This window comes from Sinocyclocheilus anshuiensis, unplaced genomic scaffold (assembly GCF_001515605.1).
Source record: "Sinocyclocheilus anshuiensis isolate Anshui unplaced genomic scaffold, SAMN03320099.WGS_v1.1 scaffold453, whole genome shotgun sequence".
Classification (NCBI taxonomy): Eukaryota; Metazoa; Chordata; class Actinopteri; order Cypriniformes; family Cyprinidae; genus Sinocyclocheilus; species Sinocyclocheilus anshuiensis.
Window position 1 is genome coordinate 834893 of NW_015537979.1, and position 11858 is coordinate 846750.

Below are 11858 nucleotides of genomic sequence, written 5' to 3' on the forward strand. Positions count from 1 at the left end.
TCTTTTGTTGATTTTGATTGCTTCTATTGTCCTAATTTGTAAGTCGCTTTGGATAAAAGCCTCTGCTAAATGTAAATGTAATGTAAAAAACATAAATGCATTATTTCTTCAAAATTATGTTTTATTACTGTACATTTATTTTAATTTAAAATTATACTATTATATTATTATTATTATTATTATTATTATTATTATTATTATTATTATTATTATTATTATTATTATTATTATTATTATTATTATTATTATTATTATTATTATTATTATTATTATTATTATTATTATTATTATTATTATTATTATTATTATTATTATTATTATTATTATTATTATTATTATTATTATTATTATTATTATTATTATTTCTGCAGTTTAGCGCCATCTGCTGTCAGAGAGTGAAAGTGCGCTTTCATCCAGAGCGTCTCTCACATGTTCCGCCATGTGCTTCTCGTCCGGGCTTATTTACATCAGAGTGCGCACGCATCTTTCACGCAGCATACAGCGGTGTTGTGCATTTTGACCAGTTGATGGGAAACGTATTCTTAAAATGCATTCAAAATTCGGAATAATTTGTAATATATAATTATTCACGGTATTTAGAAGTGCCCACGATAACAATATCGTGCATATTAATCACCGTGATATATCGCATTACCGAATACCGGCACAAGTCTAATGCATATAAATACTGATAATAAATATAGCTGCAAGCAGCAATTACGGGGCCAAGCACTGCAGAAGCAAGCATCAGACCAACTGCAGAAATGAGTAATTGAAGCCATTTTAAGATGATTTTAGTCAAAATGGCAGAAAAATCATAAATACAACCACTAGTAATATGATTTAATGGCTCATCACGTTTGATCAATAGGTGGCGCTGTTGTCAAATCGATGTGGTGTGTTCTGTGTGAGTTGACAATGGCACACAAAAAGTTTGGTGTCAATATGTCAAAGCTTTGCAGAGATACAGCCTCAGACATAGTTTGGCATCATGCCTCAAATTTGTTGCGGCGCTATGCAAAAACATTTTTGTCTATCAACACGAAATCCATAACTTTTTGTTAGCACAGTCTGAAGATAATCTGACTCAATTTTTGTGAAAATCTGACCAACGGTCTAGGAGGAGTTTGAAAAAGTATGTTTTCAACATAAATCAAAATGGCGGACAGGAAGTTCGGCCAACTATGGCAAAATTGGTATCTATGTTCTCGGCAAGACCCAAGGAATATTTTGAGACCTGTTCCAATAGCATCAAAAATTATTAGCTTTTTTGGAAATGTCATTATTAGTGGTTAATGAATGGTTTATTACTTTTGACCAATAGGTGGCACTGTGACCAAATTGATGTGGCATGGTCAGATTGAGGTGACAATGGCACATAAAAAAGTTTGGTGTCAATATGTCAACGCATTGCAGAGATACATCCTCAGATGCAGTTTGGCATCGTTCCAGCATATTCGTTGATGCGTTAAACGATAACTGTTTCGTATATCCACACGAAATCCACAAAATTTTTTGCCAGCATGGTCTGAAGATGATCTGAGTCAAATTTGGTGAAAATCGGACCAACGGTCTAGGAGGAGTTAAAAAAAGTAGGTTTTCAACATAAATTAAAATGGCGGACAGGAAGTTTAGCTGACTATGGCAACATTGGTATCTATGTTCTCGGCATAAACAAACGAATATAATGAGACCAGTTTCATTACAATAGCCCAATTTATTCAAACGTTATTAGCATTTTTCTACATTTCTTTATAACTTTATAACCCCACACTTTTTGAGTACTGTCAGGTAGAGGTGGGCGATCTTCCCAAAATACCATATCACGATCTTGTCACACAAAATCATGATCCACGATCTGAATCGCAATCTTCCCAATTTTGAGATGCACTATTGAGAATATCCAGAGTGGAACAAGCCTATGACTTACATATTTGAACAATTTGCACGGATCTAATATACTGACATGCATCCGATTTCTTTCCCAATGGTTTATGTTCGCTTAAGACATAACTGACTGTCTTTATGTAAATACTCGCCAAGACAGACATTTTGACATATTATTGTGTATATTTGACATTTATGCGCGTGCCTGAAACTCCACATATACTTCGCTTGTTCGTGTTAGCGCCGCCTCGGAGCGCGTGCACAAGAACGCACCTGGGGAACAGTCTCTTTTTCGCAGTTAATGCGCTTTTAATAACTCTTTTTAAAATAAAGCATGTCCACAGTAGACTGCATTTTACGGCAGTCACATTGCATGATTGGACTGATTTTAGGAGAGGCGAAAGCTTACCGTTTGAAATGATTGGAACAGCTTGCGGCACAAATCAAAACTGAAACAAAAATTTTATTCATCGCAGTACTACTGCTAGCTCCCGTTGAGTTGTTTTTTAAATATGTCACCACGCATGAAAGACACATGATAGAGACGTGTGATATAATTTGACCAGCCACAGTCATCTAATAAACATTCATTGCTGTAGATCTCTACGGTTCACTTGAAAAGTAGATCGTAGACGTCTTCGAGATCGTTCACGATATAAAATCGATAGATCGCCCACCCCTACTGTCAGGGCGTGGTGCCGAAGTCACATACCGAGTTTCGTAACGATACGCCAATGCATTCGTAAAATATAGCATTTTACGACAAAATCCAAAATGGCAGACGCAAAAAATGGCTTACATGGGAAAATTGGGTTCAACTCGGCATGCCACACCAAATCTAAATAGAGAGTTTTGTGATTTTTGGTCAAGCCATTCAGAAGTTATAAGCAAAAATAGACATTTTTCATATATTCTGACCACTAGGTGGCCTACTTTTTCTAGGACAAGTTTGAAAAAGTAGGTTTTTCAAACTATTAATAATAGCGAAAAAACTAAACTATTTTTAAACTGGTGTCCTTTTGACTGCACATGAGCCAAGGATTCAGAGGAAAAAATAATTTTTCTTCTAGAGTTTACGGTTCAAAAGTTATTAACATAAAGTTGGTGGCGCTAGAGGGATTGACTTAGAGACTCCAAATTTGCAATGGTGATAGATCAGACTGTCCTCTATCAGTGTGCCAAATTTCACAACTTTCCTGCAAGCGGTTCTATGGGCTGCCATAGACTTCCAGAGCAGAAGAAACGGAAGAAGAAGAAGAACGCCAACGGATACAATAGGTGCCATCGCACCTTTGGTGCTTGGCCCCTAAATATTACTGTATGTTATTTGTGATTTTTCTTAATCCATTAGCACTTTATTCATCATTGCTTTTTATTTGGCCAGACTGGTCGCAGCTTGTCTGTGCGCAACACAGTGAGAAGACAGACGCAGAACAGCCAGTGGGAGCCTCAGATGAACTGGAATGCACAGTCTCAGTCCAATGGGATGAGACGCGGTGACAGTGACCCAGCCATGAATAAGTCAGGCAGCACAATTACCCAGCAGTCCAAAGTGAGGTCTGCTACCGTGCGATATATCCGAGCAACTGGACAATCCATGAGACTCCAGGAGAATAACCAGCTGGCTCAATCACAGACAATCATCAAACCTTCCCTCAGCCAATCACAGACAGTGAGGAAAGTCACCGCGACCAAGAGCAAATCAGAAGCACTGGGGTGAGTGTGCTGCATCTGGGCTGCGTCTCGATCTAGTTTACTTACTGTATATTATGCGCTAATAGTATTATGTAAAAGCACATTAGATGCTTGACAGAACCATTGCATTCATGTTTTTTGTGTTTTTTTTAATGTGCCAGTATGAAATGTGAGTTCTGTTTTCGAAACATTCATTTTGCAGATGCCTCACATCCTCTACATGCTAGTGTGCTTCTAAAAAAATATTTTTAGCAAATACACATTTAAATAGTATTTTTTTTCTGTTTTTGTCATGGTTTTTTGTCATAGTGTGTCTGTTACTTGTTTCATGAACATTGTTCAGTGCGAGTGGTGCCGAGGGATCTTTGCCTAACATCACTCTGCAGGAGGCAGTGGAGTTCCTGTCACACTCAGACATCAGCCATCAGCTCTGTGGAGCTTCATTCATACAGCACCAGACCTTCACTGAAGACCAAGCCAAACAAGAGGTCAGCAAACTAAAACAAGATTTCAGTCAGAATTAAACCTGTCTACTGATGCATGTTGGGTAATTCTATTAGAAAGAGCCATAAAAACCACCAACCATTTTCATATTTGATTAAGCTCTCATAATTTGTTGACTATTCTGATAAAATGTCTTCTATCTATCTATCTATCCATCCATCCATCCATCCATCCATCCATCCGTCTATCTATCGATCTATCGGTCTATCGGTCTATCGGCCTGTCTGTCTGTCTGTCTGTCTGTCCGTCTGTCCGTCCGTCCGTCCGTCTATCCGTCCGTCCATCCATCCATTTGTCTGTCTATCTATCCATCCATCCATCTGTCCATCCATCCATCTGTCCGTCCGTCTGTCTGTCCGTCTAAACATCCATCCGTCCATCCGTCTATCTATCTATCTATCTATCTATCTATCTATCTATCTATCTATCTATCCGTCCGTCTATCCATCTGTCCATCCGTCCATCCATCTATCCATCTATCTATCTAGCTATCTATCTATCTTGTTTTGTATCGCTGAAAGGTTTGGCGTTTGGGAGGGATTCCTGCTCTCATTCAGTTGCTGAAAAGCGACAATTCACAGCTGCACCAGACCGCCGCCGCTGCACTGCGCAACTTGGTTTTTAAAGACAACAATAACAAGCTTGAAGTGGACAGTTGTGAAGGAATAGAGGCCATTCTGACCTTGCTCGGAAACACCACCGTTACAGAAACGCATCAACAACTCACTGGTAAGACGTGCCACTCTCATTCGACTCTTTCCTGTGCTTAATATGTTGTGTGTCATATGATCTCATCACATTGTATGTGAATGGTGTCCTTTATTGTTAAAATAAAAGAAAGTGACGTGAATTGGTTTTGTGTTCAATATTTACGTGTTTATCAAAAGCTGTTTAAAAAAAATACAATATGAAATATGCAGTATGACCCTTTGATGTTCAGGTCTGTTGTGGAATCTGTCCTCGGCTGATAAACTGAAGACAGAGCTGATCAAGAACGCCCTGCCACTGCTTACAGAAACCATTGTGGTGCCGTACAGCATTTGGACTGACATCAACACTAACAAACACATTGACCCTGAGGTCTTCTACAACACCACCGGCTGTTTAAGGTGTGTTACACTGTCAGAGAAACAGTCAAACTGACTGTTGAGTACAAGAACACAGTGACATCGATCCAAAAGGAATAAAACAATCGTTTTAAGTAAAATGCATTAATTGAGATACTTGCTGGTTTCACTTAAAGTCATAGTTCATTCTAAAATGAAATTTCTGTCATAATTTAGGCACCCTTATGTCATTCCAAGCTCATATGTTTTTTTTTTTTTCATGGAACACACACAAAAAAATAATTTTTACATTATTTGTCAAGATTCCTTTCAGAAATCTCACAATAAAAGTAACAATTATATATATTAATTATTATTATTTATATATATTAACAATTATATAAGAAAAGCACTATAAAAGTAACAATTAGTACTATATTCCAAGTTAACAGCTTATATCATTCCACAGAAAAATAACATTACACGGTTTTAAATGACATGAGGGTGAGTAAATAACTCTTACTTTGTCAAATTCATAACCATGTATATACCTTATTGCTTGCTTAGTACCTTGATAAAAATCAGGGCCCGTATTCATGAACATTCTTAGTGCAAAGAGTTGCTCCTAGGGACAATTCTAAGAAATGTGGGCGTTTCCTCTTAAAATGAAAGAAGAGATCCTAGTAAAGAAGAAAGTAATTCAGAAAGCATCTTAACCCTTAAAAGAGCTCTTAAGGTCCACAATTGTTAGGAGTACTGACGAGGACTTTTAAGAGGCTTAAGAGCTTCTTTAGCAGTGGAGAAAATCAACGAAACGTGAAGAGGGAGAAGAGATGCATTGCACTCAATGCATGACAGTGAGTTAATAAGACACTACACATTAGATCGTGCAGTGATCATGTTTGTGACCAATATTATTAGAGACACGCTAACATTTCCGACACAGTTTAAAAACGCCATACCGCCAGAAATGAAAGTAATCACTACATTAACTACGGCCTCGTTCACATTGTCAGTTTTAGGGATTGACAACCGCATTTCCTTACAGGTGTGAGTCTCGAAATGTCCCGTTCAAACAGCAGCTTACAGTAGTGTCTTGAATACAAGCCCGTATATGCACTCGCATCCTGACACTGCATTTGAGTCACGCACAGAACACAAAACTGACGGAAACCGCTCCAGTGGAGAACAGTGACTGGATCTAGAACCTAGATGACGCACAGCTCATTTCTCCGTCGCTGTAACTTACCCAGAGTGAAACCACACATGAGCGGCTCTCTCGCACTGTACTACAGCTAGTTGTCCAGTTCACACAGCGCGTGTTTTCCGAGAATGCAGTTGTGAGTCCTGAAAATAGATGGGTGTGAGTTTGGTAATAGATTGCGGTTGTCATCCCCGTAAATAACTGTATTGTGTGAACGTAACCATGTTAATGACTCAAATACAGGACTGACAACCGTGTTCTGCTGTGGTGTGAACGTGGCTTTACGTTAACATATTTGGCAACTGGAAAAATGCAACTTTGCAGCAATGATGATTTGGGTCTGTCATTTATTTGGGTCTACAAGCAAAGGGATCACACAAACAATTACAGCACTTTCAGAACCTTATTGTGTCGCTGTTCGTTTCCTATTAAATACCTTAAGTACAACATTAACAGCATGGTAAATAGAAAAGTAAGAATATAAATATGTATATTTATATGTACATATATATAATGTGTTTGCGAGAGAGAGTACGGTAAAACAGGAAGGCTTATAAAAAACCCTAAAGCACTCTTTTTTTTGTTTTTCTCCTTCTTGGACAACCAACCAATCACAGTCTTCAAATGTCTTCAGACTCCTCACTAAGATGAAAGTTTTTGTCTTTTCCTCGCTTAAAGTTGCTCTCAGATTGGTCCTGAATCGCTCTTAGGCTAAGACTCTTACGTAGAAATTGTTAAGCTAAATTAAGAGCTTTCTGAGAGGATTCTTTACGAATACGGGCCCAGAAGTCTATGCACATTTCTACTTTCAGGACAGACAGAGGACTGTTACACCACAGATTGGCGCACGTTTAATCATCGTGCTGTTTTACAGAAGTAATGTCGGTTTTAATGTTAAGTTTTGGTTGTGCTCTCGCAGAAACCTCAGCTGTGCTAGAGAGGAGGAGAGGATATCAATGAGGAGCTGCCCGCAACTTATCGACTCTCTCGTGACTTACGTTCAGACTCAAATGGATAATGGCAAGCCAGATGACAAGGTTATCATGCTTTCATTTATGCTGCATGATCTCCAAGCTCTTACACTACATGGAAAAATACATGGACACTGAAACAGACGCCCCAAAGTTAGAAGCACAAAGTTCTCTAAAACTGATTTACTCTGAAATTATTAAATGTACATGTAAAATGATATTGTATGCTGTTGCATTAAGATGGAAATAAGGTGACTAACTAAACTTGTTTATTAAAAGAAGGGTGTCCACAAACTTTTGACCATGTGGTGTATATTTTAATAGAGCGGCAATGTATTTTTAATTTAATTTAATCTTTATTTAACATATTATTAAATAAGTTAGAATTTTTTAACCCCGTAAAGCCTGACATTAAATAATAGTCCGAATTAGTTTTTTTTGAAGTGGACATTTACTGAACATTTTCATTGAACCTTTAGACAAAAAAAAACTTTGAATATATTTTGTTGCATATAATATTTAATACATCAGGCTTTTATTGCTCATGTAGTATGATATAGAATATGGAGCTCATACTTGAGGACAAAACACCTAAATTTTATTCAGAGGCCCAGACTGAGCAAAATGCATTTTAGTGCAGTTGCTGATATTTATATATGACGTACTAACGTACTTGATAAAAACCATTAATGATTTCTCAGCAAATAGACACGAACCATAAACTGAAGGTGGACGTTTGTACAGTTATATTAAAAGACCTTATACTAAAATGTATAAACGATCAATAAGACAACAGAAGATTGTCTGCAACTCTTTGATCATGTTGGAAATGTGTAGGCTCTAGAAATTCACATACCAGATGTGATACATTAGGCTTTATAGGGTTAAACATATTCAGAGAGTTTTAACGTGTACAAGAATACTTCAGTATATTGACAAAAATGTAGTGCAACAAGCTAAAAGTGGCTTCTGTGTCCTGGTTCTGTTTGTTTTTGGCAATGTGGGAGCAGTCGGTGGAAAACTGTGTCTGCATACTTCATAACTTGAGCTACCAGCTGGAGAAAGAGGCTTCTGATCACTTCAAACAGTTCTCTGTTCTTGATGAGAGACCGAACGAGAACAATAAGAAAAAGAGCCTTTTCAGCCCCAAGAGCTCCAAGACCCAAAAGGTACGAGCTGCTCCTGATAAAACAACTAGCGTGCGGGATGTTTTGGATACTGCTCATGGGATGCTGACTTAACTTAAAGGATTAGTTCCCCCAAAAATAAAACTAATTATTCCATTACAAACGCATATGACTTTCTGTATTCTGTGGAACACAATAGGAAAATATTAAGCTCCTGGAGATTTCAAGCTTTGAAAAGTTGAAAAAAATATATATATTTCAAATAAATGTTGTTCTACAAAAATATTAAGCAGTACAACTGTTTTCAGGATTGATAATAATCAGAAATATTTCCTCAGCAGCAAATAAGCATATCATATAATGATTTCTGAAGGATCATGTGACACACTAAAGACTGGAGTAATGTTGCTGAAAATTCAGCTTTGATCACAGGGAAAAAATTACATTTTAAAATATACTACAATAGAATATTTCGCAATATTACTGCTTTTAATGTATTTTTGATCAAATAAATGCAGCTTTGGTGAGCAGAGCTGAGGAGACTTATTTCAAAAACATAAAACCTTTCCAACCCCAAACCTTTGAACGGTAATAGTTGAAATAAAAATTGTATTTTATGTTTCGCTGAAAAAGGAAAGTCATACAGGTTTGTAAAGGCATGAATCTTCAGTTTTGGGTGAAATCATTCTCCAGCCAGCAGTACTTTTTGGTCATTTCCATGTACCAAACCAGCAATGGACCAACACGGAAATTCATACCATTGATAATACAGCTGGCCTTTTCAGCAGGTTTTATTCTATATTAACCACACAGACAACTCAAAACTGCGTGTTTCAAAGCCATCTTCAATACATTCAGACCACACCTTTTTGTTATCAGGACTTCAACTTCCCAGCCATGGAGAAGGAAAATCCTGAAGGAGTGAATTGGTTGTACCACCAGAAGTCCCTGCAGCTGTATCTGTCTCTGCTGGGCTGCAGTCAGAAGGAGGCCACTCTGGAGGCGTGCTGTGGAGCCCTGCAGAACCTGACCGCTTCAAAGAGCCCTGTATGTACACTTGCTGGAAATACACGTGCAGCTGAACTCGAGGAGAAGTTGTTCAACTTGTATTTTGACCTCTGCACAGGTGTCCACTCTGATGAGTCAAAGCATCATAGAGAAACTGCAAGGCCTGTCTGTCATTTCGCCCCTGCTGAAATCAGCAAACCCAGGCCTACAGAAGACCACCATGTCCTTAGTGGGCAACATGTCCCGGGTGTCATTTCTGCGGGGAACTATGGGTAAGAGTCTTTTTTAACACTACTAAAGATGAACTATGAAAGATTGATGTCAGTTCTGTGCTGTAGTTTGCGTGTGCCTGTTAAGCAACATCTGCACAAGTGCAGGAACAGACAAGAACATGTAGTTCAAGGAGAGTGTGCTCTACAATGAGTCTCCTGAACCTCTGCTTGCTGCAGGTGCTTTTGTTTCTCATTCTCTCAATAGCAGGTCTGATACCCCAGAGGTAGTAAAAATAGCAAAATCTTTTACCCAGTGCAATTTCTGAACATGATTTTACTAAAACTGTGTTTACTAATTAGGCCATCTGATATGACACCTATATATATGGTATCTCATACTTCACATATACTGTATGTCATGCAAGTGTGATATATAATTAATATCAAAGCCAGTTACCTAAAACATGTCATGTTAGTGTGATATTACTATTATGAAACATTTATGAAAATATGTATGCATGTATGTATTTATTTGTTTGTTTTACAATATGTAACATTTTATTTATTCATTTATTAAATATTCAAATTTCAATTACCCAAAAATACATCATAAAATACATCAAGTGTGTTATTGCTTTTTATTTTATTTTTTACATTTTATTTGTTTGTTTAATATTTATTCGATTTTTATTTACATGATTTATGCAACAAATATACCAGTAATTAATATCAAGGCCAGTATATTTTCTGTTAGTGATTTTATTTCATTTTAATATTTATTAAATGATTGTTACATATGTTAAAATTGATCATATTGTATGTATAAAAGAAATACAGAAATATTAAAAAGTACAAGTAATTAATTAAAAAAAAAGGCCAGTTACTTATGTTTTCCTCCTCCAGTGAAAAAAGAAAAGAAAAGCCAAAGCATCAAGCATGCAGGTCAACAAGGATCATACAGAATGAAATATTACATTTACGTTTACATGGAATCATTTAGCAGACGCCTTTATCCAAAGCAACTTACAAATGCGGCGAACAATAGATGCAATCAAATATTACTGTACACAGTACACTGTACCGTACTTGAACATTAAACATTGCAGCATTTCATTAATCCCTGATGTTCTTGTCAACCACAGCCAAGGAAATTCTTCCCATGGCCAGTTCTGTTCTCTTGAGTGTGACGCCGAACATGGTCGAGTCTGACAGCACCATCGCTACAGCGTGCCGTGTGATGCAAACGCTCATGCTGGCAGAGCCCAACAGTAGCAAGAAGATGATCAACGTGAAACTCATCGACTCTCTGAGCGCGCTGAGCTCAAATATGTAAGTATTTTCAAAGGAAAATGCATGTGTTAAAGAGAAAAAGTGGCATTGGCAAACATTAGCAAGCTGCTGTTTGGAGTTTAGAAGGAAGGAAACCTACAGACGACTCAATGACAAGTTTTGTGATAGTCACCCATGTATGACAGTTACTCTAAGAATTTGATGTGTATTAGCAGATACCATGCTGAGAAGCTCTGTTTTTTGCAGGTTATTCGAGACAGGCAGAAAAGCTGCTGGATTTCTTCTCTGGAGTATGTGGGGGCAAAAAGACATCCAGAATGTGCTGAAAAAGGTAAGACTGTTCTGCCTCAATCTACACTGAGGCCGTAAAGCCAGCCTTTCAAGGTCAGTGGAATAGACGGCACAGCTTTGAAAGTCTTTTATTGAATTAAACGGTTAAAAAAATATTAGAAAATTTAGGACATGTATATAGAACTGTCGTACACGCATTCATTCACGAGAACCAAGTTTACAGGAGCAAAGGAAGCAAAATTTTCTTTGTGTAACAAAGGAAAACCAGTCTCCTCTTGGCTATCGAAATCCTCCAACATTTTTATTTACATATCCTCGTTTTGTACTTCTAATTCGTGACCAGTGTTTTATTTTGCTCTCTCTCTCGGTTTAGTATAAAGTATATATTTTCATCTTATTTGTTTGATTGGGTTCTCTTTGTCTACTTTCAGGACTTGTGGGAAAATCTGATGATCTTTTGGGTTATATTTATGCAGAAATATTGAAAATTCTAAAGGGTTCACAAACTTTCAAGCAGCACTGTGTATATATATATATATATATATATATATATATATATAAATATACAGTATCTCACAGAAGTGAGTACACCCCTCATATTTTTGTAAATATTTCATTATATC

At 37.2% G+C, this 11858-nt stretch overlaps 1 protein-coding gene across 2 annotated transcripts in view; it reads left to right on the top strand.

The window, feature by feature from the left end:
- LOC107673044 (plakophilin-1-like) overlaps positions 1 to 11858 on the top strand; it is a 24802-nt gene that overhangs the window by 8555 nt on the left and 4389 nt on the right. For both annotated transcript variants that reach the window (XM_016466481.1, XM_016466489.1), the window contains exons 3-12: positions 3272 to 3603; positions 3926 to 4070; positions 4608 to 4815; positions 5027 to 5195; positions 7256 to 7373; positions 8318 to 8476; positions 9314 to 9481; positions 9561 to 9714; positions 10797 to 10983; positions 11191 to 11275. In XM_016466481.1, coding sequence (XP_016321967.1) covers positions 3272 to 3603; positions 3926 to 4070; positions 4608 to 4815; positions 5027 to 5195; positions 7256 to 7373; positions 8318 to 8476; positions 9314 to 9481; positions 9561 to 9714; positions 10797 to 10983; positions 11191 to 11275 — 1725 coding nt within the window. The remainder of the gene's footprint in view (positions 1 to 3271; positions 3604 to 3925; positions 4071 to 4607; positions 4816 to 5026; positions 5196 to 7255; positions 7374 to 8317; positions 8477 to 9313; positions 9482 to 9560; positions 9715 to 10796; positions 10984 to 11190; positions 11276 to 11858) is intronic.